The following is a 27,413-nucleotide window of genomic DNA, read 5'->3' as shown; positions in this document are numbered from 1 at the left end:
CTGAGGATTCACAACAGCTGCCAGACATGATTTCTGATAGGGAGGAGCCTGGGATTTCACCTGTTTTGAGAAGGCGTCTCAAGAGGCAAGCTCAGTGGCAGTCACGCAGGCGCAGGAGATCACAAGAGAGGAAGCCGAAGTGCTGACTCAGGGAAGTCTGATTGGCTGCTGGTTCTCTTGAGCCATATATATTTAGCAGTCTCACTTGCTCAGATGCTGTTTGCAACTTTTCACTGGCTGCAGATAGTGTGCTATTTGAATTCAAAAACTTTGTCTGAGTTCCAGTTTGCCTTGTTTATGCTTTCCTGCTTTGTTCTGTTAATTCCTTGCTTCTGTCGTCCTTCGCTAATTCATTCCTTGCTCTGTGTTTTCCTTTCACTTATTACTCAGTTATTGTTGGGGGCGGGGTACCTAGTTCAGTTCAGGGGACTTAATTCATTTACTGTTTTTCTTTGTGAGCCTTTTATTTTTCATTCATGCAGTTCCGCTGCCTCTTTCTGTTAACGCACCAGGGAGTGCTGAAGAGGGTTGTAAATCCTGTTGGGTTAGCCGAGCTAACAGATTTATGACAGTTGGACAGGTTCAGGGAGTTAGCACCTGAGGTGGCATGGTACCTGGAGCCCATGCCAGCACCCCTGTGGCAACTTGGCAAGCAGAGGCCCAGTGGGCCTTAGCGGCATCCGTTGCGCCCAGTACCTGGGCAAGTTATTCATCTAAGGTGGCCGCCTTTGTGGTCTCCAGGAAGGGTGGGGGCCTAGCAGAAGCCTGACCCATCCCAGTAGAGCACTTGATCCAGTTCTCAGTTCACCTACATAGAGCGGGGAGGGCTGTGTCCACCCTGACTGGTCATGTAGCAGCATTGTCTTTTGAAGCGCAAGCCAGGGGGTGTGGGATTGCTCAGGAGACCCCTGGGTGCAGAGGATGTTGGAGAGCTGGTCCAGGGGGTTACCAAGTTACCCAGATAGGAGGAGGCTGCTCACGCTGGACTTGGTGTCAGCCGTTGTTAGTCACCTGCCCTCCTGTTGTAGGTCTGCCTGGGAAGTGACCTTTTTTCGTGTGGCTACCTTGGTGTCATTTTTCTGTGCTTTTCGGCTGAGCGAGGTTCTGCCTCGCAGCAGCCGGTCCCCTAGAGTCCGCTGCCTGCAGTAGGACGACTTGTCCTTCCTTCAAGGCAGGGCGCGGCTTGTCTTACACTCCTCAAAAACGGGCCAGAAAGGAAAGGGGCTAATTGTTTGCCTGTCGGTGGCTCAGGGGTCCTCGGCCGGTCCTGTTGCGGTGTTGGAGCAGTATGTGTCCTTAGGGCCCAAGCCAGGAGGCTGGTTTGTTTGTTCATGAAAGGGGAGATCCTCAGAACAGTGGTACATATGCTGGTAATCTCCAGACCTGACTACTGCAATGCACTCTATGTGGGCTGCCTTTGTATGTCATCCGGAAATTGCAGTTGGTACAGAATGCAGCAGTCAAGTTGGTCTCTGGGTCATCTTGGAGAGACCATATTACTCCTACACTAAAAGAGCTATACTGGCTCCCAATCAGTTTCTGAGCAAAAGACAAGGTTTTGGTTATAACCTACAGTATAAAGCCCCAAACAGCTTAGGCCCTGGGTATTTAAGAGAAAGTCTTCCTTGCTGTGAGCCCCACTGCTCAGTGGGATAATCTGGAGAGGCTCTGGCAAACTTGAGTTTGGAATGAAAGAAAAAAACTGAAATGAAATGAAAACTTTAATGAATAAAAGAAAAACAAAATGTCTGACTCTGTGGAAGCTTTTTGTAGGAAACCCTGTATAAGCAAGCAGGGGCGGCGGCAGTACAGCTACCAACACTGGTAGCACACCGTAATTAAAAACTTGAGATTGGTAGTGCATGTGCACTACCAAGCATTATGCTTATGCTAACATGCTAAATTAACTTACAATTATTAACAGGAATGTACAGAAAAGATGTGTATAACTTTTTTGAATGCTCACTGTATGTAAAGTTCAAAGATACTTCTGATACACATGAGCTATTCACACAACCTAGTGGGCGGGGGGAAGGCTGTGTAAACCTGATATTCCCCCACAGATGATCAGTACAGGTGTGCTGCGAGCGTGGACCACGCTCCCAGACAATCAAGCTCCGGAGGGCCGGGATGACATGTCCCTACCTCCAGGCCAAGTACGGTGCATTGGTGGATTCCCCCAGGAAACAGGTGCTCCTTCAGGTGCCTGTCTCTGTGTCTCCAGCCCAAGTAGACACATGATCCCAGAGCCCGGGTTAACAGCATGCTTGATCCCTTCTCCAATTAACTGCCAGGTAAAAAAGCTAGGCTAGGCATGTGCCAACACCATTTGCAGGGTCAGAACCAGCATCCTGGCCCCACAAATGGTGCTGGTGCATGCGCCAACGCCATTTGTATGATGATGGAGTTTAAATTCCATCAGAATTTAAAGGAGCCAGCAGCATACGGAGGAGCTTTTGGGAGGACAGCACCGCAATGGGGCAGTGCGAGGTGGGTGAGGCTCGCAGGAGCTTCAGGTTGGTAGGACCTGCTTGCCTCCTTTTAAAGGCACCTCTGGGATCTGCACAAAGTATTGCATGCACATTCCTATTAGCAAATGGGGCAATTCATGCTCATAGACCAAGTCTTCTCCCTTAACCAAAGACCAGTTCTCCTCCCTTTACCACAAGACCTGAGCAGCTGGTTCGTCCTGCAAGTTTCAGAAAAAGTCTCTTGGTGTGATTATCACCAAGTGAATCTTAGAGCTGAGTAGGAATTTAAAACTGGATTTCCCCAGTCTAAGATCATCATTCTATGCATTAAACTACACTGGTTCTGGAATGGCCTAAATAATACAGAAGATCATACAGACACAACCTTTGGGACTTTATTTTTTCTAATAAACTTTTAAGTGTAATCTTCCCCCATCTGTTGCTGCACCAAATTGTGGATTTATTTATTTATTTAACATATTTTTATACCCCCGAAAACTTACATCTCTGGGCAGTTTACAACCAGATAAAAACAAAGGTAAAACGTAAGTTAGAACAAAAACAAGAAGTTTAAAACACAGCAATTAAAAAAGTTTTTTAACGATATTCTAAAAACATCAAAACAATATCAGTTAAAAGTCTGGGTGAACAGATGTGTCCTTAAATACTTTTTTAAAATGGTCAGAGATGGGGAGGCTCTTATTTCACTAGGGAGTGCATTCCAAAGCCTCGGGGCAGCAACAGAGAAGGCCCGTCCCTCAGTAGCTGCCAGACGAGCCAGTGGCAAAAGCAGACAGACATTTCCTGATGATCACAATGGGCGGTGGGGTTCATGATGAAGAAGACATTCTCTTAAATACCCAGGGCCCAAGCCGTTTAGGGCTTCATAGGTTATTTTATTTATTTATTTATTTTATTGTTAAATTTATATATTGCCTTTCATTAAAGCAATCCCAAGGCGGTTTACAGCAAAAAATTTTTAACACAAGATGGTAAAAAAGACACAATTAAAATATTAAGTGGGGAAAAATATTAAACAGATCTGATTAAAAATTTAAAACAAAAGCATAAAAGCAATAAAAACTACAAAGAGCAGCAGATTTTGAAGAACAACAGTCTCCAAGGGACACCATCTGGAATCTGCCCGAGGGGTAGGAGCGGAACCACTGCAGAGCAGTGCCTCTCACGCTCAACCCCTCAGATGCTCCAGAAAGATACTATGGTCGATAGTATTGAAAGCTGCTGAGAGGTCCAAGAGGACCAACAGATCCACATTTCCTCTGTCAATTCCCAGTTAGAGATCATCCCTCAGGCCGACCAAGGCCATATCATGGCCAATCAAGGAGATCATCTATCAGGCCATATCATGATTAAAGAGGTACATCCTCTCCCCCACCCCGCCGCTGCAACACCGCCAGTTTTGAAACACTGCAGATCTATTTGAATTGTATTTGTTTAATGGCTTTCTTTTAGATTTATTTAAGAAAATAAATGGCAAGAAAGTTTGGCTATCATCTGAATTGGCTAATGTGAATTATGCTGCAACTGTTGGTGAGGAGGAAAAGAAAAGAAATTTTCAGCTATTATTTGAGAGCAAGACTCTTGCTTTGCAAGTTCCCAATAACAAATTTGATTCTTTAATGAACAGGAAAAAATGAAAGCAACAAAGTAAAGGCACAGTCCGTCTGATTTCACAGCTTCGGGGCAAACTTCATGGAAGCCTGCCCAAGAAATATGCAATGAGAAAATCAAGTTGTAATAGGAAAAATAAATATGAGGTAGCTACAAGCACAAGGACATGAATATATTGAAATGTTCCACTGTTCTACACAGTTAATGACAAAAAACAGAGCATCTAAGAATACATTAAAATATATCTTTTTTTTTAATTGTATGTTTTCAGAATTTTCATTCCAGATAGAGTTGTCTCTGCTGGGAAAATGTTCAAAGTTTCAGCCGTGTCAATGCCTCAAGGAATGTTGAGAGCTGCAAGCTGCAATTCTGCTCTTAGTTTGATTTTTCAAACCCACTGCTTTTTAAATGATATCTTTAAAGAGCAAGTCCTGAGATACGGGCCGGTGAATTATTAATGAACTCTGATGCAGCTTCTAAATTTGGAACTTTTAAATATCCTAAACATGCAAAAGCACATACACACCTTTTAGAAATAGATCAAATATATTTATACCGTATGAATCACACAATGGAGAAAAATGTGCAGTAGTATTTTGTACGCTCTCTTCTTTTTACCAACATTGACATGCTTCTGCCAGACACAATGATATCCCTTTGGCTAGAATCAGGACAACTGAGTATAAAGGCAGAATGAAAAAATAATGATAAACATCAGAATGTCACTAAAAATGACAATGCTTGCTGACATTCAGACTAAGGAAGTGCCAGTGCTACATGAGAAGCAGCGATGTGCACGAGACGAGGTTTGTGCACAGGTTTGGTGCCGAACCAGTTTGGTGCACCAAGGTACTGTTGAGGGGAGGGCAGGGGCGGCAAGCAGCACCTTTAAAAGGGAGTACAGCAGGTCCTTACCTGCTCGCTGCCACTCCATGCAGCTTCCTGCTGTGGCTGTCCTCCTCCCAACAGCCGATGCAGCAGTGGCACACACATGGCCTCTGTGCATGCGTGGATGCCATGTGTGTGCCGCCACATGCGGGCTGGTGGGGGGAACAATGCCTCAGCAGGAACTTGCATGGAGCGGTGGAGATTAGGTAAGGACCTGCTGTACTCCCTTTTAAAGGTGCTGCTTGCCTCTCTCCCGTCCCCCACAGTGGTGCCTCGGAGCACCGAACCTGTGCATGAACCTCAGCTCGTGCACATCCCTAATGAGAAGTGGCAGAAATCCTGCTGGCTTTAACTAACTCAGCAGCAACTAATTTTGATGACCTCCTGTAGGTCATGCAGCCCTCAGAGACATATTCTCCTGTCCCCCGCCTCTTAATGTGTTGCATAAATAGAGAAGGGACCAGGAATACCACGCTTCTCACACAGCACCAGTGCTTCCTTAATCTGGATGTCAGTTACTGTGTCAAGTTGTCTTATCGTCCATAACACTGGCTGCCATTAGCAGAGGCAAGGAAATACTCAGTTTAATGATGTCAGGACACAAATAATATTATGGGGATGGAGACCTCGACATAGGATTGCTGCCATTTTCTGTAGCAGCCTCTTTCACATTATAACATTTAGTTCTGGCCTAGGAGCACCAAAGAGATGTAGAAAATGTCTGGGGTTCATCTCGCTGGGGTCCTTGATTTCTTATATAAGCAGTTTGAATTGGAAGGAGAAGGTCTTGCCTTGAGCAGACCATAGAAAAGAAAAGACTGCTGGATATTTAGTCTGTCCTCCCATTTAGAGACAAGGCTATTCATTCCCCCAGATAACCTATTCATCCAGAGCAGTGTGCCATAAGCAAAGCAAAAGATGCAAAGCAGGCAGAAGTACAGAAACATGCAAGAAAGCCCAGCAACAAGATACAGCAGACAGCAATTCTGTCTCCCGCTCCCAAGCCACATAACCAAATTCAGAAACTGACTGGTTTGCTGTGGAGGAAAAATTCTTTACTAAACGTGCCTTCTAAAAGAACATCTGAGTGAGTGGTGTGGTATGTGTGTTTATGTGCAAAATTTGAACACACGATCCCCAACATCTTGTGCCCAACTATGAAAGACCTTGATGTTCTACAAGAAGTTAATAATACATACATTCAAGGAGGAAAAACACCTTTCATAATTGATTCCAATGAATCAATCTGAAACACCAAAATAGAGGCTGAAGATGTAATTAGGTACACAAACATTAATTCCCATTTTGCACCTATGTCAATAGATAGTATAGTCCAATTTATCTGCATGGGATGGGACATTCTCAGATGAAATGGAGGGTGCTGATTATACAGAACACATGACCATGAGATTATTCAGAGCATACATATTTAAATAAACAAACATAGAATTTGGATAGTAATTCAGGAAATTTGAACTACCAAGGTTCAGATAATGTGACTTTACTGTGCGTAATACCATGCAAATAAATGCATGTTGTATGTGACAGACACTCAAGAGCTGTGCCCATAGGGAATGAATGCATTTTGACAGGAGAAGCAAGACTTCAGGACTTACGTTGACAGTTCTTTGCATCAAGAGCATCTCCGAAATATCCATCAGCGCATTTCTCACAGTACTGGCCTGTTGTACCTGGCTTGCATATCAGACAAGCCCCAGACAAGCTGTCACAGCTGCCAGGAATGGAGAAGTCAAGGTTGTCATTACACTGGCAAGGCTGGCACGAGCCCCCTGGTATTAAAGGTTGTCCAAAATAGCCTTCCGCACACCTAGGGCAACAGACAGAACATCTTCAAGTATTTACTTTGCCCTGTTGGCACAAAAAGAATGTTTATACTGCTGTTGTCTTATAGCTTGATTTTCTTTCAAGTGCTTCTGGATTCCCCCCCTCCTTTGAATCTTTTTTTTAGTTCCTTTTATAGCACTGTATATTCATTACAAGCTGAAATCCTGCCAGCTCCACTAGTTATTAGATTTCAGTGGGTGGTAGGTGGAGAAGCAGGGGAAGAGCCTTGTCACTGGAACTGAAGATGAGACAAAAGTATAATGTGAAATCTGTCCATTGGCACACTAGAGGAAACCAGGCTCACATTGAGAACTCTTTGTAATACAGCCCATCATCTGTAACAACCGAAAAAGCAAGCTGTAGTATGCGAACTCAACAGCAAGGCTGACATTCCCTTCCCCAGCATAAAATGCCTGTTTAAGAAAGGAAGCAAACAAAAACCCTTGTAATATGGTTGCAGAATCCAATAGCATACATAATAAAGGATAAATCTGTTACAAAGGAATGTGTTGAATTCAACATGCACACAAAGTAGGAAATACTTAATTATATCTAATTAATGTGCTCTTAGATACTTCAAAGCCACGTGGGAACTGTTTGTCTGTAAGCAGTTCCTACATGGCTGGAAGAATATTGTAATGACTCAACCAGAAAGGATCATTTCCATGGAATCGGCCCTCCTCCCAGAAGGTTCATGCAATTGCCCCTCATCAATGTGGCTGGGTCATTTAATCGGTATCCACGACACACATGGAATGTCAGAATGTCCCACAGGTCCTCATTAAAGGCCCTGAAGGGAAATACAGACACTGACAAAAACTTACCAATAAATTCCTTTTTATGGCTACCGTGTCATTTATGTTAATATGTCAAAAGTGTTATATACCTTATTAGAGTGTATATTATTACTTTTAAACTATGTAAGCAGGCAATTTCCTCTTAATGTTCTGGCTGATATTGCCACCAATTACATTTTACCAGAATCCAGATAAGCATGAAAATAAGTCCCCCAACCCCACTATTAATCAATAGAGAAGCTCCTTCAAGCCCCACATGTATGCATGTATTTATGTAAAACAGTTATAACTTGCTTCGTGATAATACTGATTCATCAATCTTCTTCTTTGCTGTCTACTAATAGGTCCCACAATTATTAGGGGGAGAAACTACATGGGTGTGTGGAAGATTCATCCAATCTTGCTACCAGCTAATGAGGATACTGCCACTGCTGTCAGGGTTGGGGAACGGAAAAAGCTTCTCTTCCTCTGATACTGCAGGCCTCTGGTATATGAGGGGCTAGCATCTCTGATTTGGGGGGATACCGGAGGGTGGCTGAGGAACTCTTTCTCTACCACAGGCTCTAGTGATCCTGGGAGTGGAGCTGGAGTGTGTGTGTGGGAGGGAGCAGAAGGCAAGCAACAGACGGCATCTTGGCAAGGGAGTGTTCAGTGGCGGAGCAGGACTGCTGGTGGCCTGTGTGTGGCTGCCGCGGCAGCTCTGCTAACCCCGCCCCTGCGTCTGATGTCAGACCACGCTGGGATAGCCACGCCCCCATGTCTGATGTCAGACGCGGGGGCGTGGTATAGCCATGCAGCCCCTTTGGCAGTTAAACTAAGTCTGGCGCTGCTTTCGCAGAGCAGCCCAGGAGCAGCTCTTCCCTGCAGGGAAGAGCTGCTCCTGGGCTGTGCTGTGAAAGCAGCATCAGCCTTTTAACTCCCAAAGGGGCTGCATGGCCCCTTCAGGAGCTAGTTAGGCAGCGCAGCCAGGAGCGGCTTAGCAGGGAAGAGCTCTTCCTGACTGGCGCTGTGAACGCCACACCAGCCTTAGTTTAGCTCCCGAAGGGGCTGCGCGGCCCCCGCTCAGGAGCTAAACTAGCATCCCCGCGTCTGATGTCAGATGCGGGGTGTGTGTCGGGGCCACAAAGCACGGCCCCTGATTGGGTGTGGCCCGGGTTCTTTGAACCTGTTCGCTCAATGGTGGCTCCGCCCCTGGGAGTGTTTATTTAGGTATACTGAAAGACCAAGCAAATGGTGTTTCCTGAGTCTCTCCCATGTTCCTAAAGGGATGATAGCCTAAGCTGGGAGGGCCAAGAAGATGAAGACAAGAGCAGAGCAGGAGGGGGCTGGCTAACAAGTGTGGAGAAAGTAAAGTTGGGGGGGCCCTAGCGGAAGCCATGGCTCCACTTAAATTAAGGGAGGGATAAAAGCACCCCCACCACCCTGGCCAAAAAGGATTCCATCTGCCTTGGAATCCCTGCTCTTTAATTCTGGGTGTATGGAGGGAGGGCGCTCTGCAGTCAACAGTAATGCAAGAAACACACTCTGCAGTTAATGGTGGTAGAATCAAAAATAGTGCACATGTGTTGGCACCAATGTTAGGGTATTCTTGGGCTTTTGTTTTTTCCCACCATTAACTGCAGAACTGTATTTCTTGCATTACTGCTAACTGCAGAGTGTTCTCCCTCCTCACACCCAACATTAAAGAGCAGGCACTCCAAGACAGAGGGAATCTTCCTTGCCAGGGGTGGTGGTAGTTGTGGGGTGGTATCACTGCCTTAATTTACGTGGTGCCACAGATCTGCCTGATATCTCTTGATCTGCAGTACTGTAAGATCAGTGTCTCCCCCGCCACACACACACTTTACTTTCCCCACACTTGTTAGCCACCCCTCTCTTTGCTCCTATCTTCTCCCCCCACCAAAAGCTAATGGTATTTCCCCTTTAGGAACACGGGAGAGACTCAGGAATAGAGATGTGCACGAACTGGTCCAGAGGACATTATAGAGGCCTCTGAACTGGTTCGAACGTGGGCCAGACCAGCAGTCTGGCGCTGGGTGGGGTGGGGCGGGGCTATCCCTTTAAGGGCAGGGGGATTGCACTTACCCCTCCCGCCACATTTCCCCCTCCGGTGCTCCATTTTTTCAAAATGTTTTTTGGGCAGCAGCATTCCTCCTACCGCCCCTGCCCCCGTTGTTGTCTGGAAATACTGGAAGTAACAATTGGGTGTGCGCCCGCCACCGTGCACGCACCTGCCAGCGCTGCACACGTGTCCACCACACACATCACATGCTGCGTGTGTGACGTGTGCACGCAACGTGCGTACGCAGCGTGCAATGTGCACAGTGGGCATGTGTACATGGTGGCGGGTGCACACACAATCGCTACTTCCGGTCAACAGCGGGAGCAGGAGCGGCAGGGAGGAATGCTGCCGCCCCCAAAACTGAAAAAACGGAGCACTGGCAGGGGGAAAGCGGCGGGAGGGGTAAGTGCAAACACCCCCCCCCCGCTGGCACCAGACTGCGCCTCCACAGTTCCGTGCACATCCCTACTCAGGAAACACAGCTTTCCTGGTCTTTCAGAGTAGCTAAGTAAACACCCCCTTGCAAAGATGCTGTCTGTAGGTTGCCTTCCACTTCCTCACACTCCATTCCCACCCCCAGGATCAGGAGAGAGGCTGGTAGAGAGTTCCTCAGCCCCCCTCCAGTATCGCCCCAAATCAGAGGTACCACCCCCTCATTCACCAATGTTCTGCAGTATCAGAGAAAGAGAGAGCTCCTTAGTTCCTCAGCAGTATCTCACCCAAATCAGAGCTGTGATGCCCTCATTAGTTGTCAGCAAAGTTGGATGAATCTCCCCCACCCTTACGTTTTTCACCTTAACAAGTTTGGGGCCTGTTAGTTAGCATCAAAGAAGAAAGCAGTAGAATAAGCTGCAGTATCTCTGCCTCAGAGCAGAACAGGAAAGTGATGTCATAATCGCACCACCCAATGGGGTGCATTTCCAGTGTCTTTCAAGGATTGCAGTTTTCAGCTAACTTTAGAGTACTTTTTAAGGAAAACTAACAGAGCTGTGGTTTCCCCTCCATAGGTACTGCATGAGTAACAGTTGACAACACAAGGAATTCTGAAATTTAGGAAAATACCCCATTGCCCCCATTTTGGATGAGATTGCAATTGCCCTGGAAGAGCAAGTGAACAGCTTGGGAGTACTCCTGGACCTGACACTGTTCCTGGATGCCCAGGTGACTACTGTGGACAGAAGTACATTTTATCAACTTCATCTGATGTGCCAAGGATCCCCCCCCGCCCATTTGCTAGATCTATATCCAGGGGTGTAAACAGCAGGGAGCAGGGGTGTAAACTACTGTAATGTGTGGCTGCTTTTAAAAGGGGTCAGAAGTTTCTGTTGATCCAGAATGCCACTGATAGGTGGCATTCTGCTACGGCATGGCTTAACTTGCCTTGTGTCAACTCCATTGTGTCATCACACTTGCCTTGTGTCAACTCCATTGGCTACAATTTGCTTCCAGGTCCAAGTAGTTCATGACCATGCTGTCTAAAGAACTGTCTAAACCCTTATTACCTGTCCAGCCTATGAGACTGGGCACTGAACCCCTGCTCTTTGGCCTGTCATTAGTTGAGATTTGTTTGGCAGGTACCAGAGCTGCATAGCCATCACTGACACATCTCTGGCAGTGAACGCTGCTTTTGTGGGGAGGAAGAGAAGTGAAAATTTCTTCCCAGACTCCCTCTCCATGCATCGCTCCAACCATCAAGCCTGTAGGGCAACTACTCGGAAGGCTCCCTGCCTCAATGCAGCTCTGATTCCATTGATGGATCACTGCCTATCATGTCAGCCATTTATTTTTATTATTTATCACTTTTAAACAAAAAGCCCTCAAAGCTGTCTAGACAGAAAGAAGAATAAGAACTTTAGAAGCTGGAAGCACTACTCTGAGCAAGGTGTCTGAAGAAAATCTTAATGGTTGGTTGGGCAGATTCATGTGAATAGGTGTTGTTTCAGGTATTCTGGTCCCAGGCTATTTAGAGCCTTAAAGGTTAGAGACATGCTAACGCTTGGGAGCAGGGGTGTAGCTATAATTGAGTGAATGGGTTCAAGGAGCCTGGGGGCCCTCAGCTCCACCCTTCCCTATTTTCTTCATTATCTCCCTCACTTGGAGGGGTTGCAGGAGAGCGGAAAGAACACAGGACCCCTCTCCCCTAGCTATGCCCCTGCTTGGGAGATAAAATCATACAATGATGAGAACAATCAAATTGTGAAAAATCTTTGTTTGGCATTGCAACTGACTGAAAATCATGTTCAATTTGTTCTCATTGATCCATGATTCTCCACGTATATTCAGCTCCTACAATTTATTGTCTTCTACCCATCTTTCTCAGGTATATCCATACTTCAAAGCACACTAAAATATCAAAGTTTCTAAGGGTGTGTTCACAGAATTTTGTCCTGCTTCTAGTTTGATGCCTCATTTAGAAAGTGGTTGTTTGCAAAGTAGGTGTACTTAATGAATTAAAGAAATGTATAGGCCATCTTTCATCCCAGGGACATTGGCCTAAAGGACAATTGCACAGGAGCTCAGCAGATAATTAACTTCTTGGCTGGAGAGACAGGATAGTTTTTAAGAAAACTAAAAGTGCTATGATAGAGGTAGCATTGTCAATGGTAAAGAGATTCATATCTTTTATCCCACTGTTGCTTCTGGATAACAATTTTGCAGGTTTTGTGTTGTTTCAAATGCATGCAATATCTGTTTGACCAAAACAAGCCGCAGAACAAGATAAAGATGAGTGTACACCAAACCAATGATGCTTCTATCTGATGTGATAGGACTCTCTGTTGGCTCATAAATAGATTTGGTTTAACACCACTACAGAAAAATGAGTGTTTCTTCTCTCATAATCCTAGAAGTCAGGGTCACCCAAATAAAACGGACTAGCAGCAGATTCAAGACAGACAAAGATACTTCTTCTTTTGTACTTTTATACACAGTGCATAAATGATTGGAATTTACTTCCACAAGATGTTTTGATGACCTGAGTATAGATGGCTTTAAAATGGAATTCGGTGTATTTATGGAGGATCAGTCTTTCCAATAGGACTGTGCATCAAGCAAATAATAGGCATCAGTTCCTATTCATACTATATTTTCATTGTGCTGATGACACACAGGGAGTGTGATGCATCAAATCTAGTTCATACATTAGCTCCGTTTGATGCATCGTGGGGAGCTTACCTCCGTCAGAACAGCAGGCTCCCCTTCTCTCTAATGAGAAATCTGCTGCTTTCTGGGCAGCATTGCTTTAAAAACACTGCCTATTTGCCCCTGGCAAATGACCCACAATGCACCAGGAAAGGAAGTCCCTGAGGCATGAGTGGGGTGGGTGGGAATTAACCACGCTCTATAGTTAGAGGGGGTGGCAATGTTTTTTCAGTGGTGCCCTGAAGAAAGGACACAACATTGTGCATTGTAGGCTGATTGCCAGGGAAAAAATGGTGGCATTTGAAAAGTGCTACTGTTGCCTGGAAGCCAGCAAATATTCAGTTAGAAGACAGAAGGGAAGCCCGTCACTCTGATTAAGGTGAGCCCCCCGATTCCCCACCAATACAGTTCAATACAATATTATATCCTATTCAACTGAAGCATTCTCAGCCCATACAATATGATTTCTCCACATATTCAGGCAACATGGATAGCTTCTTCAATTACAAATCATGTTCCCCTTTGCTTAGCTACTTTCATTTTGTTCATTTGTATTTCGTTTTAGGCCTTAGCCTTGTATCTGATAATGCAAAAAGCTTGCAAAGCCGGTCATAAGAAGAATACCACAAGGATTTATGACTACTGAACTACTAATCAGAAATAACTCATCTTCTAATGACTGTGATCATTTTTTTTTTTTTTGGTATTCTCATCACTTCAGACTCTGCTAATTAAAGTTAATATAAACCTTGGTCTCCCAGACCTTTCAAAGGCTCTTAAAGCTATATTCTACTGGTGTGCAAATGAGACACAACGAACCCTGAACATCCTTCTAATGTGCGGGGGTGGGGGTGGGAGACGAAAATGAGTCTACTCTGATTTACACTACCTTCTCTCATTTTCCTGGTTCCAGATTTTCTGGTAAACTCTGAATGTAATCTACTTTCACTATAACTACATATTCACTTTTGGAATGTTTCCATCTCAATTACTCTCTTCTGATTCATTGTGCTATGCCTATGGGAAAATTCAGAGAATAAGACAATTATACAGAAAATTAATATCTGATATTAACAGGGAAAATAGATATTTTAAAAAATCCAGTGCTGACTGTAACACAAGAGTTATAAGAAAGGTAATGAAAAATAAGCAGAAAAACAAAAATACAGATTGTTTGGTGTGTGTGTGTGTGTGTGTTTAAAAAAGACATTCTACTTATTACCCATCCTCTTAGCAGTAGCTATATCCTGAAGTAAGATCATCCACATCTATCTGCCAGGTACATCTAAGCTGTGACAGCTATGAAGCCATTTCCTCCCTAGGATATATCCATTCAAAATGCCACCCTTAGGTTACAGACAAACAGCATGGAATCAGAAAGCATCAGATTATGCTATTCAAAGTGGATTACTTGAGAAAATGGTTATCATTCAGCAGGAATGAGGCAAAGTCATTAGGACTGTGGATGTACTCTGATTTTTGAAACTAATAGCAGTCGTTGACTCATTTGTTTCAGAGGGAACATTGTTAGATGCACCAAACTCAATAATGTTCTTTCACAAACACAATAATACTCTTCCTTTTCTTTTTTAAAAACTGCAGCTACCAAATGATACATTCAGTTTTTGATCTATTGCAAAGTACATTTTAAAACTCTTGCCATGGGGTTATTTTTCCTCTAGTCTGTAGCAAACACTTCCCTACACTTACTCTTCTGTTATCTCTCCCCTTGGAAAATTCATAATTCCTCTGTCTTTTCACCAATAAGATAACATTATCACTCTCTTTAAATCACTGAACTAGCTTCGTGTGTTGTGAAATAATTTCAAGCCCTAGACCTTACATTTTTGTTGGCTATATGAATTCACGGGTTCCTTTTCTTACTCTGTGTGTGTGTCTCTCTCTCTCTCTCTCTCTCTCTCTCTCTCTCTCTCTGTGTGTGTGTGTGTGTGTGTGTTGTCCTGCAAATTCCCACTACATCCTGGACCCTTCAGATGTGCTTGTTCAGAGTGAAGATGATGAGACAGGGAATAGAGAAAGATAAGAACTGTATTTAGCCAAAGGCAGATAGATGGAAAGACTCAAGTGTAAGGATTAGGGTTTGAAATTGTTTCAAAAAGCAAAAAAGGAGCCAGTTCAGTGATTTAAAGAGAAGGATGATGATAGCTCGGTGGCAGGAAAAAAAGAAGCATTCTGAATATACTGATAGGGGAAAAGATAGGGAACTGCAAAGAAGCAATAGTAGCAAAGTTGGGGAAGATGCATACAGAACAGGACCTTTTTTTTTAGCAATAGGTGCAGAAGCAAGAGATCTGGCAACAGCCATTCCAAAAACAAACAAAACAACAACAAAAACAAGAATAAATGCAGCCCAACAGTCTATATGTAAATCATTGGGACAATGATTCTGACAAAAACCTTATGAAGTATGTTAATTTACTAGCATTCTTTAGAAAGAAAAGCAGATTTGTTGACAACTTTAGGAGTGAGAAATCATGGTTGGCAGCTGCCAGACAAAACTGTATATAGAACACTTTATGATTATTTTAAGCCAGTTAATTTAATAGCTATGTATCACTCAGGGCAGTATCCAAGAGCTAAAACAAGAGATTCCATGTAAATCCCTGCAGCTATTACTCATTCACATTTAATAACATGTAAAGGCTGCTTTGTAAATGCTGATGTGTTTGTTATAATCAGCAGCCTTGGGCATTTTTATGCAACTTGTGACAATTAAGGAAACCCAATGCTTATTCAAATTATGTTCTTGCTGCTGATCTATGGATTATACTCCACTCAGAAATACTACTTGTTGCTGATGAGAGCTGTCAGTGACCTCTACATTGACAAACTGTCACAAAAGTACTCTTCAGCTGATTTGTTCTTGCATTCATTAACTCCACAGCCCCCGCGTTTAAGAGGAGAGCAATGACTTGCCAGCTAGACAGAAATAGCAGCCACTAAGCTAAGTGGGTGAATGCAGGAGTCGGCTTTGTGGCACATGCTTTTACAACATATAGCTGTACAAAAATGATGGACAGTGTTGAGTCTTCTGCTTCATTTCTCAGTGAACTGGACACATATGCAAACATGTTTGTTGTTAGAGAAAACCAAGCAAGTTTCATCTTTCTGTCCCTGTTAAGGATTTGGCTAAATGACTTTCTAGAATATATCTCAAAAACCTCTTGGGCATTCTACATTTGGCTTCCTTTTTCTATGTGCCCTATTAGTGTTCAATAAACTAAATAGGGTTTTGGAACATAGGAAGCAGCCATATACTGAGTCAGACCATTGGTCTATCTAGCTCAGTATTTTCTTCACAGACTGGGAGCGGCTTCTCCAAGGTTGCAGGCAGGAATCTCTCTCAGCCCTATCATGGAGAAGCCAGAGAGGGAACTTGGAACCTTCTGCTCTTCCCAGAGCAGCTCCATCCCCTGAGGGGAATATCTGACAGTGCTCACACTTCTAGTCTCCCATTCATATGTAACCAGGGCAGACCCTGCTTAGCTATGGGGATAAGTCATGCTTGCTACCACAAGACCAGCTCTGCTCATAGACCATAGTCATGACCAGTCTGCTCATCTTGTATGCCTACCACATTAGCTGCACCTGTACTGTACTCTTATTTTCAAATGTCACTATCTTCATATTTAAAGTTTCAAAAGCTGAAAGACAGTAATTCTAGATTTTGCTAGCTAGAAGCTTTAGGCCCTTGCCAGGAGCTAGCTGGGTTATACAGGTGCCCCACGTAGCTGACTGCTAAACTTCAACAGCCATACCAGAACACAGCACAGCTAGGCTGTTCACTTGATCCTTCCAGAACAGGAAGAGTATAAAAGGTTCCCCATTTGGACTAAGACTTTGCATTAGTATTAAGTCATCTTGGTCCTGATGCATTTTGGTCCTGTCTGCAATTCCTGGTTTGTCTGCTTGGTTTCAACACAAGATAAGTCATCACAAGGTAACTACAAACATCATTCTGACCATGACTCCACAATGAATCAGCCTCCTTTACATTTCCCTAGTCATAAGTACAACAACTTTCACCAGATGTAGGCAGTAGCCATGAATCGAGGGGGGGGGGAGATGCCCATGATAAGCTAATTATAATAATATGAAATAAACTTTAATTGGCCATCTAAATCCACCCAAAGCATGTTACTATACTATGCTACTACTGTAGCATACTAGGGACATTTTAAAGTTGGCCGCCTTGAAATCTTAGGATAGTGGGTAGATCAAATAATGCTTTCTTTTCTTTCTTTCTTTTTAAGTAAATGATTCTGTACAATGCTTTTGCCTGTTTTAGTGATATATTGTGTAATGTATCGGTCTATTAAATTGGCAAGAAAAATCTAAAAAACCTACAACAGAATTCAACACACCAGAATCCAACTAGCAAGTATTCTTTACTTGTGGGGAACAGCATTTTTTGATGTATTTCACTCAAAAGCTTAGTCATGTCAAACCCATTATTCAAACAGTATAGCAAAAAAAAGTGAGAGCAGAGGCACAGAAAGAAGATGCAAAGTTTCATGGTGTTCCTTTAGTGAAGGACTGACCCCATACCAAATTTCTTCTTCTGTCCTTTCTGACTCCTTGTGGAAGCAACAAGACTTTGTCTTTGCCTCCAAATATTTATTTGGAGCCCAGGAATTCCTCTTGCCAAATAAGGAACTTCAGTGGAGATGGAGCAGCAGCATTTTAAAATGTGGACATAAAAATAATTATGACAAATAAATCTAGCTTCCACAACAGCATTTATTGATCCAGTGTAAGGGGATGAAATGGCAATTCAATGAATAATTGATTAAATATGCTCTCAATATTCAAGCCAAATTTGGAAGACACACAGACGATAATGAAAACCAACAGATGCACAAAATCTGGCAATAGTAATCCCATCAGGTAATATTTCTTCCATGAAAAATACTTTCTTTGATATTATAGCTTATCATTTACCTGAAAAATTAAATAAGGAACAGTTTTGCTGGCTTACTTAGCAGTTGAATAAGTCTGGAATAGACAATGACATTTCTCATTAAAATAGGACCCTGACATGATGTCATCACTCTACAATTCTGTCTGTGGGGCAGACAATAGGAACATAAGTGTTTATGAATACTACAGCTGATTTAAAAAGCTATGGTAGAGATGCTTTAAAAGGAACTATTTCATAAAGTACTAGCGTTATAAAAGGAGGGGATATCCATGTGACACTTGCTTACCTCTCACAGCGTGAGCCAGCATACCCATGGGGGCATTCATCACATATTAATCCATGACTTCGTTCCAAATGACATGTTGGACTGAAACTACGTTGTTGATGAACAGCAATAAGAGGAACACAGAGAAAACACAAAAAGAAATTCAGTAACAGCATAGTTGTTCTCCTCCTTCAGAGAGTGCTGCTTTCAAAACAGAGTATAGGGAAAGTCTTTCTGGTATCACACACATGGGGCTTAGATTTGGCTCCAGCCAGTAGAGTTTGGAATGACTCTGCTATTTCTGCCGACACTGGATATAGCTCAAATGGGTGGCAGCATCCAAATGACATGTTGTTATGGGACTTTAGTCTATCAATGAGCTGCTACACCATTTAAAAGGAGGAATGTACAGCTGTTTGTCTGAGCCCTCAAGGGCCAGGCAATGCACACTATCCCAGACTAGCCTACTGTACACTCCCCAGTTAAATCTCATTGTCGCTGATTTGTTATTCTGAAATTCTAAAATTGATTGGAAAGCTCTGTAAATTCAGATTAATGATTAGTAAAATAACTTTGTGTATTGAACAGGGAAAATGAAAATGTACAATAATGTTTTCCACATCTGCCAGGGCCTAATCTATAGGTGCACAATTAAGATTGCTAAATGGGGATATATGACACAATCATTATAATCAGTCATATTCATAAAAGGGGGTGGTGAAAGTTGTGGATATAGTCTATCCTTTTGGGTCCTGCTATGATGGAAGGTTAGGATTCTAATATGATTGTGAGTAAGGAACCAAAGGACTGCAGTTATCTGGATTATTTAATTTAGAGAACAACGTTTTGTAAACTTATCAGTGTACCATTAATGAATCAGGTAGTCCACTATATTAGTAGTTGACCACCACCTAACACTACCACCTAGTAGTTTCAAGATGGTTGCATAGATAAGAGTTATAGCTTTATATTTATTATTTCATACATTCTTCTCTTTTTACAAATATAGTAGCAATAACAGTTATATCTCTGCAACCCAATCATTTGCATGTTTACAATACCCTGGGATTTGATTTTACTCTTGCTGCATATTTCTGCCTCGTAGCATTTTGTTTTCTGTGTTTTCTCCCCCTCTAGTATCTGACTGACACATCATAATGAGGTAATCTGCTGGCACACAGGAAGATACAAGCCATTTGTAACAACAGGATATCTGTCACTCTACTATTTTGAAGAGATCACTACTCAATTATTCTTCCTTTTATTTCACTTAGAGGTTTGTTTGTGCTACACAGCCGGTCCATTTTCCAAACTACCCAGCAGTAGACCTGAAGCCTTAGGACAAAGCTTGGTTAAACATAGTTGCAGTGGAGGAATAAATACAAGCAATTGTTGGCAATCATCATCCCTCCACAGAGATGAATCTTTGCAGTTTTATGACATATATTTCAGATTCCTAGTGTGTCCTATGAATTCACAAGTAATCAATGCACATTAACAATATAAAGTACACATTTGCCAAGTCTAGCAGCTCACATTCTGAGATATATTTTGGTTTCTAGTTATTTTGCTTTATGTGGAAGTCTAGAGAATCTGACCTAGTCAGTCGAGGACAGCAACCATTTTGCTCATAGGCTGAGGACACATATAGTGTTTGCATTTTTTAAAAAGACACCCCAAAGTGGAGACCTCTGAAATTTTGAAGAATGGTCAAGCAGCAGGCATCTCTTGGACTCTGACATCCACACATGTTGCAATCATATTTTACATATACAAGTAGATTTGCTGGAGAGGAAACCCTTTAGTCTTTACCTTAGCATGACAGGATGAGTAGATCCCTCACAAGCAGATCTACTCCTGGAGAAGCTGCTATGACGACAGCTTGTTTGGGAAGCCTCTTGTGAACAGATTCACTTGCAGGGGCGTACCATCTGTTAGGCAAGGGGAGACAGTTGTCTCCTGACCCACTGCCTCAAAGGGCCCCCCAGAGGCCAGTCAGCACACCCATCCCCTGTGGCCGTGGTACCCACCCAATTGCAGCTGGCCTGCTGGAAGGGCTGTGCAATGGCCGGTGGCCTCGGTGTGGCAAGGACGGCGATAGGGGGGCTTTCCCTGCCTTCAAAAGGCAAGACCAGCTGTGCCTATCCACCCTCTCTCTTCCGTATGGGCAGGGGTGGGTTAGGCCCGCCTGCCTGCCTGCCTCCCTCATGGCCGTGAGCAGAAGGCGTACAGCAGGCAATCATGTCATGCTCAGTGCAAGGTAAACAGAAGCTGCTCGCTGCCTTTGCCACCTTCTGCAGATGCTCCTCTCTTTGGCACTCCTGTGTCTTGCTGTTCCCTGCCTCTTCTTCTTCTTCTCCTCGGCTCTGCCTCTCGCCCTCCTCCCTTATTGTTCTCCCCCTCTTCTCCTCATCTTTGGTGCACATACGTGGTCACATTCCATTGACTCTCCCCTCTTCTCTCTTCTTCCACTCACACCTAGCACTAGTGGTATTTTGAGCCAGAGCTAGCAGCAAAGCCGCCTCCAGACATTGGCCAAATTGGACCAAAAAGGGGGGTGCTGTAGGTTTGGGGACACCGTCTGCTGACTCCGCTTTGGCTGCAGTGAGTGCCTGCTCTCACTTCACTTGCCCTGCCACCTCTGATCAGGCTCAGCTCAGCTGTAGTGAGCCCCTCCCCGTCAACCTACCCGCTCACTGTGTCTGGTGGGGGTGATGGACAGGGGTGAGAGAAGCCATCAGAGAGCTAGTCTCGGGAGATCTTTATCAGCCTCTGCTGACTCCGAATGGCGGGGGAGGGGGGGAAGACAGACACTAATTGCTGCAAGGGCGGGGGTGGAGTGTCTGGCTGGGACAGGGAGAGAACGAGACCTTACGGCTTGCAGGAGATCCTCCTCCAGCCCTGACTCTCTCCAATGTCTCCAAGAAAAAAATGAGGAAAATACTTTGTTTTACTTCAAGGAATCCAAGAAAAATGTTCCAAGTTAAGCTGGAGACAGACCAGGCAGGCAGATCATCTGAAACAGAGGCTAGGACAAAGTCCAAGGTGTGAGCAAGTCTTTTTTTTTGGTGGGGGACCTCAAGAAACAGAGTGCAGCAGAGATACACAGAGAGGGCCCAGGGAAGGCACAGCTCTCAGGTGAGTTTGAGTCATGTGTGAAGCTCAATTTGATCGAGCGCTCCTTTCCTGCCTTTTCACTCTTGCGAGCGATTAATAGGTGGAGTCACTTCGCTCCCCTGCTCCTTCCCGCAGGAGGGACTGAAAAGGGACAACAAAAGCTAATCACTTTTGTGAAGATGATTTCTGGCGAAAAGGGGACTGGACCTCACCTCATCTCACCGTGCAAGCAGCAGCCAGGACTGGGAAGGCTAGAGATGCTTCAAATTTCCTTCCCTTGTTAGCAGTATGAAGCATCTCCTTTTAAGTCCTTACTGTGGGAAGGTGCAGAGGAGCAAAGTGACACTACCTATTACTCTCTCGCAAGAGTGCTTAAGGACTTCTCGGCTCCAAATTCCAGCCCCGGGACTTGCCAGCTTCCAGGTAGCGCCGGGCATTCTGCATTTGGTTGCCCGTTCATCTTAAGAGCTTTTCAGGAGGGATTCGGTCTGTGGCTGTGCGTGGTCAGTTCAGGCTATATGGGAGTGATATATGGGAGTGATTTTTTGGGCTATATGGGAGTGATTTTTATATGGGATTTTCAGGCTATATGGGAGTGATTTTTTGTCCAGCAGCACTGGGAAATGACGAGAGCCCTTCAGAAGTGTTATGCAGCCCTTAGCATGTTATGCTTGGCAATAAACAGGCACCAAATACTATCCCCAGTTAAATGTGTGGCCAAGCCCATATTAATAGCAGCCAGATCAAATAAGATATAGATATCCCCAAAATATAGGTCAAATGGGATCTTAATCAAAATGTTCAGGAGTAACATGGTATGTGTACAGGTATGGGGCAAAGTGTCTTTTGGCTCCATGTATATATTTGTATACAGTGTACAAATGGCTCAGGTCCAGGGTATTTAAGAGAATGGTTTCTTTGTTATGAGCCCCACAACATATTGGTATCTGTGGAGGTTTTGGTATGTAGTTGCCACCAATTCTTCGGGTGGCTGCTATCAGGAATAGGAATTTTCTGTTGCCACCTTGAGACTTTGGAATACATTACTTGCTAAAACAAGAGCCCTACATTTCTGACAGTTTTCAAAATGATCTTAAGACACATTTGTTCTTCATGGTGCTCTAAGCCAGGAATGCTAAATAGATAGTCATAAGAACAGCCCTGCTGGATCAGGCCCAAGGCTCATCTAGTCCAGCATCCTGTTTCACACAGTGGCCCACCAGATGCCACTGGAAGCCTACAGGCAGGAGTTAGGGCATATCTTCTCTCCTGCTGTTACTCCCCTGCAACTGGTACTCAGAGCCATCCTGCCTTTGAGGCTGGAGCTGGCCTACAGCCCTCCGACTAGTAGCCATTGATTGACCTTTCCTCCATAAAGTTATCCAAACTCCTCTTAAAGCCATCCAGGTTGTTGGCTGTCACCACATCTTGTGGCAGAGAATTCCACAAGTTGATTATGCATTGTATGAAAAGGTACCTCCATTTGTTAGTCATAAATTTCCTGGCAATCAATTTCATGGGATGACCCCTAGTTCTAGTGTTCTCCACTCCATGCATGATTTTATAGACCTCTATCATGTCTCCATGCAGTCTTCTTTTTTCTAAACTAAATAGCCCCAGGTGTTTATTTATTTATTTTTATTTATTTTTGCATTTTTATACCACCTTTCATTAAAAGATAGCCCCAAGGCGGTTTACAAAAGTTAAAAACATACAATAAAAACATCATGCTAAAAGTATAAAAACATATTAAAACAGGCATAAAACAATACAACAAACAAAACCACCCAGAAGCAGCAGTAAAAACGATTATGTAAAAGCCTGGGTAAAAACCCAGGCCTTTACAAGTGCTGTGGCCTTGCCTCATAAGGAAGGTGCTCTAGGCCCCTGATCATCTTGGTTGTCCTCTTCTGCACCTTTTGCAGTTCTACAATGTCCTTCTTTAAATGTGGTGACCAGAATTGTATGCACTACTCCAGGTGTGACTGTGCCATAGTTTTCTATAAGGGCATTATAATATTAGCAGTTTTATTTTCAACTCCCTTCCTAATGACCCCTAGCATGGAATTGGCCTTTCTGACTATCATGAAAAAATCAGAATTTGAGATAGGCTAATTACATGTAAAAGAAATGAAGTTTATGTTGCGCAGCATATTTCTTTTTCTAGAATGCAAGCAAGGAAATAGTATAACTCTGCATTTTCATTGCATATTAATACTAGCTGATCTATTATTTGTTCCACTAGTTACCAATGGATGCTAAATACTATTTCTACTTACTGAATTTGCAACTTACTTGTTTGAAGGTATACTTAGTGGGCAGGCACACAGCTGGCAGTCATCAGGTTTCCCTTCAGTAGCATCTCCATAGAAACCAGGAAGACAATGATTACAATATAGGCCACCTGTGTTGTGCTTGCAGCCCTAACCAGGCAAGAGAAGACACAAAACCATCTTTTCAGAATACCATTGAACAAGAGTTGGCAAAAACACAACAAGATACATAGTCTACTGTCTATACCTGTGTATCCCATAGCTGTTCATTTGCTGGATCAAAGCCCTCTCCCTCCAATTATCCTCACAGTAACTCTGTGAGGTAGGCTAGGTTAAGCTGAAAGATAGTAACTGACCTATGTCCACCCACTATGCTTTGTGGCTGAGTGGGAAATGATCTAAGCCCAATATTCTAACTATCACCATAATACTGCTAATGGATATTTGGACTGACGTCTTTTAGCCTTTTATTTGGAACAGAATATAGCACTAATTCTTTGGAAGGGTGGGGAAGCAATCTCTTCCACCTCCCCTTCAGGAAACAGGAGGCTGGATTCTCATCAGTTGCAGCTTATGAACACCATTCAACAGCAGTCACACAGAGTACATTTCAGCGGTCAATCCTGGGTACCAATCAGTGTTCCCTGTAACAAGGATTCCCAGATGTTTTTGACTACAACTCCCATAATCTGCAAGCAAAAGCCATTGTAGCTGGGAATTCTGGGAGTTGTAGTCAACAACATCTGGGAATCCCTGTTAGAAGGTACACTGGTACCAATATCTATAGAAATAGCATCTCTATCTAATCCCTGCCAAAAATAATCCAATGGGGCAGCTAAGGAGTTCCAACACCAGGCTCCCACATCAAGCTGGAAACCAGACTGATATGGCTGTAGAAATTAAAGCAAGCAGTTGGAAAAGTTAATAATGTGAGCTGTCCCTTAAGAACTATTCTCTCTCTCTCTCTCTCTCTCTCTCTCTCACACACACACACACACACACACTTTTGCTGCTCCCAACTGAAGATAATAGATTTTTGTTTCCAACTCCACCAAGGCCTTATTAATTTATATTTAAAGACTTTAAAACCTGGCAACTATTTTCTAAAGTTAAGTCATGTAACTCCAGCGTAAGTATCTCTCTGAAGGGTTTTTTTTTTTAATTACATGGTTTGATTTGCATGATGACATATTAATACCCTAAAGATTTCTGCCCTGATGATCTGCTGCATAGTTGGAACCACTTTCTGCTCCACTAGTTGACATGGCCCTTTATACATCTATATCTATTTTTATTTCTATTTCTATATCTATATCTATATGGATGTGGCTTTTGAAATCAGATTTAGGCTGAAAGAACCTTGCATTCAGCTATGAAAGCCACCCTAAATGCTTCTTGGGCATAGCAGTGTTTCTTCCGTTGAAGCTTACTCTGCAACCAATCTCACTGTCAGTAATCCTAATGGCCATTAAGGATATTCACATGTGCAGCCTGAGCCCAGCCTGGGTTAGGCTGTGCGTGTGAAGTGCTGGGAGTGAGGTTGCTCCTGGCACTGCCCCTGTGCAAAGCCCACTTTTTAACCTGGCATTTAGCCAAGGTTAAGAGAAGCTGTGGTACCAATATCTATCATCTGGGTGATCGCCGCTGGATTAAATGGCTTCTCCCTGGCCCACCGCCATGTCTGGCAGGAAGCCAAGGAGGAGGAGCAGCCACACTGAGTGCAGTGTGAGTCCAGAGTTAGTCCATCTCTAACGAGATAGGGTGCAGGAGGGGAAAGTCCTTCGACTCCCAGCATTTCTCTTCGCTATGCTGCCACTTGTGTGGGAGGGGAGGACAGTGGCCATTTGTCCACCAGGGAAAGCACTGGGCAGGCAAGCTCCTGCCTTCCATGCAGCCCACCTGTCCTCCCTAGCAAGGTTGTGTGAAAGACCTTGTTATTTAGTAAATACTCAAGGGTTCTTAAATAATCTGCCTTTCCACAAATAAAATATGTAAGAAAGGAATGGGTGAGATTTCAGTTTCTGTTACAGAGCTGATAGAATATGAATGTCTATTAATAGACACATTCTTTGCAAAAAAAAAAATTCAGATTGTCTAAAGAGACAAACACTGCATGTGAGAAGAGATTCTCTCTGTGATGTGGAGTGTCCTGGGGTGCCAGCATTTCACATCACAAGGATGATTTAGCCTCTCATACAGTCTTTGTCTCTTCAGACAAAAGTTGTAACCATGGAGAGTGGGCAGGACAGGATTTCAGAGTGCATCAGCACAGGGGTGGAACTTCCAAGTGCTCCCTTAAGGACAGTGAAATCCTCACTTTTCTATATATCTAAACAGGGCTAAAGCCTTCAGTGAATTCTAGGTATAAAATTGAAGAAGATGGCAGCAAACATTTTCCTGACTGTGGCTCAGAAATTAATACTGGGTGCTCCCCAAGGAGAGGCAAACTTTGCAAGCCCCCAAACTCTTCTACAATTCATATTAAAATGTAAGTGAAGAATTGCTGAGACTATTACATTAAATAGGGATGCAAGAAAAGGAAAAAAACCAAGGATGGAAGAGAAAAGCCAACCCTCTTTGGAGAACCCATGTGCGTTCTACTTCCTTGCCCAACCTTCAGCCTCTGCAGCTGTGGCATTGAATTCAACTCCAGTTCAATGTAATGGAGAGACTGAGCTCCGTTACATTAAATTGGGGCCAAGTGGACATTTTTGAAGGGTGGGCATTCACCTGCCAGAAGCCTCAGAGCTAAGCAGCATATGAAGTCTCTGCTATTTAGCTTTGAGGTTTCTTTGAAGGGATGCACCCTGAGAAAAGAGAAGAAAAGACAACCCTTTATGAGGATCCCTCATAAAGCGATCTTTGATCCTCCCATTTTCCAATGTGTACCCCTTTGAAACAAGCCTGGAAGCTAAGCTGTGTGGGTACGTTCCACTGCTTAGCCCGAGGTTTCTTTGAAAGGGCACATTCTGAAAAATGGGGTGGGGGTGGGAGAGACTGCCTCAAAGGTGACCCTAAGGCTCAGACAATCCCCAAGGGGTTGTTTTTCCTCCTCCACAACATTTTTTCAGAGTAGAGGTGTGCAATTCAGATTTTCTCTGTTTCGATTTGTAACTGAATCGAAACAGCCCTAATTCGATTTGGAGCAGTATCTAACCCATCCGAATCACTCCAGATTCGATTCAGATACGAATCGTGGCTGATTCAAATCAAATTGATTCGGGTTTCAGATCTGTCCTATTAATTCCCCCAGATTCCCAGCTTTCATTTAGGAAAAAAAAGCTAAGCTCTAGCCCTTATAGAAGTGGAGTTATGGAGCAAAATGTTTGGTCACTATTTTTCAAGTGTTCGGATTCTTTGGTGTATAATAACTTTCACTCAATTAATCCTTATGAGGATTTATTACACACCTTCATTTCTCCTATTCATTTTGACTGTCTTTTTGGCAGCGCCAACTGTCAACTACCATGTGCCAACTACACCCTACACCCACCCACAAGGCAGTGGGCTACTACTCAGTTTAAGTTAAGTGCCTAATGGGTAGAGGCTACCACCCAAATTGCAGAGGAATTCAGCAAAGGGCTGATTTTTGGTGAATTGTTGAAGGTTTAGTGTCTTTGGGACAGATTTGGGGCATAAAGCGAGATCTGGGGTGGAAGGGTGTGGTGAGGTAGTAGTGCCTAATAGGTGGAGGCTACCACCCAAATTGCAGAGGGATTGGGCAAAGGGCTGATTTTTGGTGAATTGTTGAAGTTTACGCATCTTTAAGGTTTTTCCCCATAGGAAATCATGTAGGTTTCAGCAGCCCCATAAAGTGCACTTGGGGAGCTCTGGGGTGCCCCAGAGTGAGTGGTGGTGTAGTTCACATAGGGTGCCAGCCACTCCCATGGGTTACTAACCCATGGGGTACAGGGTTCTGTTGTTTCTGAGGTGTTCTGAGTGTGGATTCTCTGATAGCAAATGAGAGTGGATTCATGGTT

The 27,413-nt window shown here is 43.7% G+C and overlaps 1 protein-coding gene and 1 long non-coding RNA gene across 15 annotated transcripts in view; one reads left to right on the top strand and one right to left on the bottom strand.

Annotated features, from left to right (window-relative positions):
- LAMA2 (laminin subunit alpha 2) overlaps positions 1–27,413 on the bottom strand; it is a 759,697-nt gene that overhangs the window by 229,371 nt on the left and 502,913 nt on the right. For all 12 annotated transcript variants that reach the window (XR_008313916.1, XM_053286200.1, XM_053286222.1 and 9 more), the window contains 3 exons: positions 23,456–23,583; positions 18,065–18,151; positions 6,608–6,819 (listed from right to left, as the gene is read on the bottom strand). Coding sequence is in view for 11 of the 12 variants with exons in the window: in XM_053286200.1 (XP_053142175.1) it covers positions 6,608–6,819; positions 18,065–18,151; positions 23,456–23,583 (427 nt within the window). In the remaining variant the exon portion in view is untranslated. The remainder of the gene's footprint in view (positions 1–6,607; positions 6,820–18,064; positions 18,152–23,455; positions 23,584–27,413) is intronic.
- Positions 1–27,413, top strand: part of LOC128340727 (uncharacterized) — a 112,253-nt gene that overhangs the window by 19,169 nt on the left and 65,671 nt on the right. For all 3 annotated transcript variants that reach the window (XR_008313925.1, XR_008313924.1, XR_008313926.1), the window contains exon 2: positions 10,703–10,856. This is a non-coding gene — a long non-coding RNA (uncharacterized LOC128340727). The remainder of the gene's footprint in view (positions 1–10,702; positions 10,857–27,413) is intronic.

This window comes from Hemicordylus capensis, chromosome 1 (genome assembly GCF_027244095.1).
Source record: "Hemicordylus capensis ecotype Gifberg chromosome 1, rHemCap1.1.pri, whole genome shotgun sequence".
Lineage (NCBI taxonomy): Eukaryota > Metazoa > Chordata > Lepidosauria > Squamata > Cordylidae > Hemicordylus > Hemicordylus capensis.
This window is presented reverse-complemented; position numbering and strand designations above follow the sequence as displayed.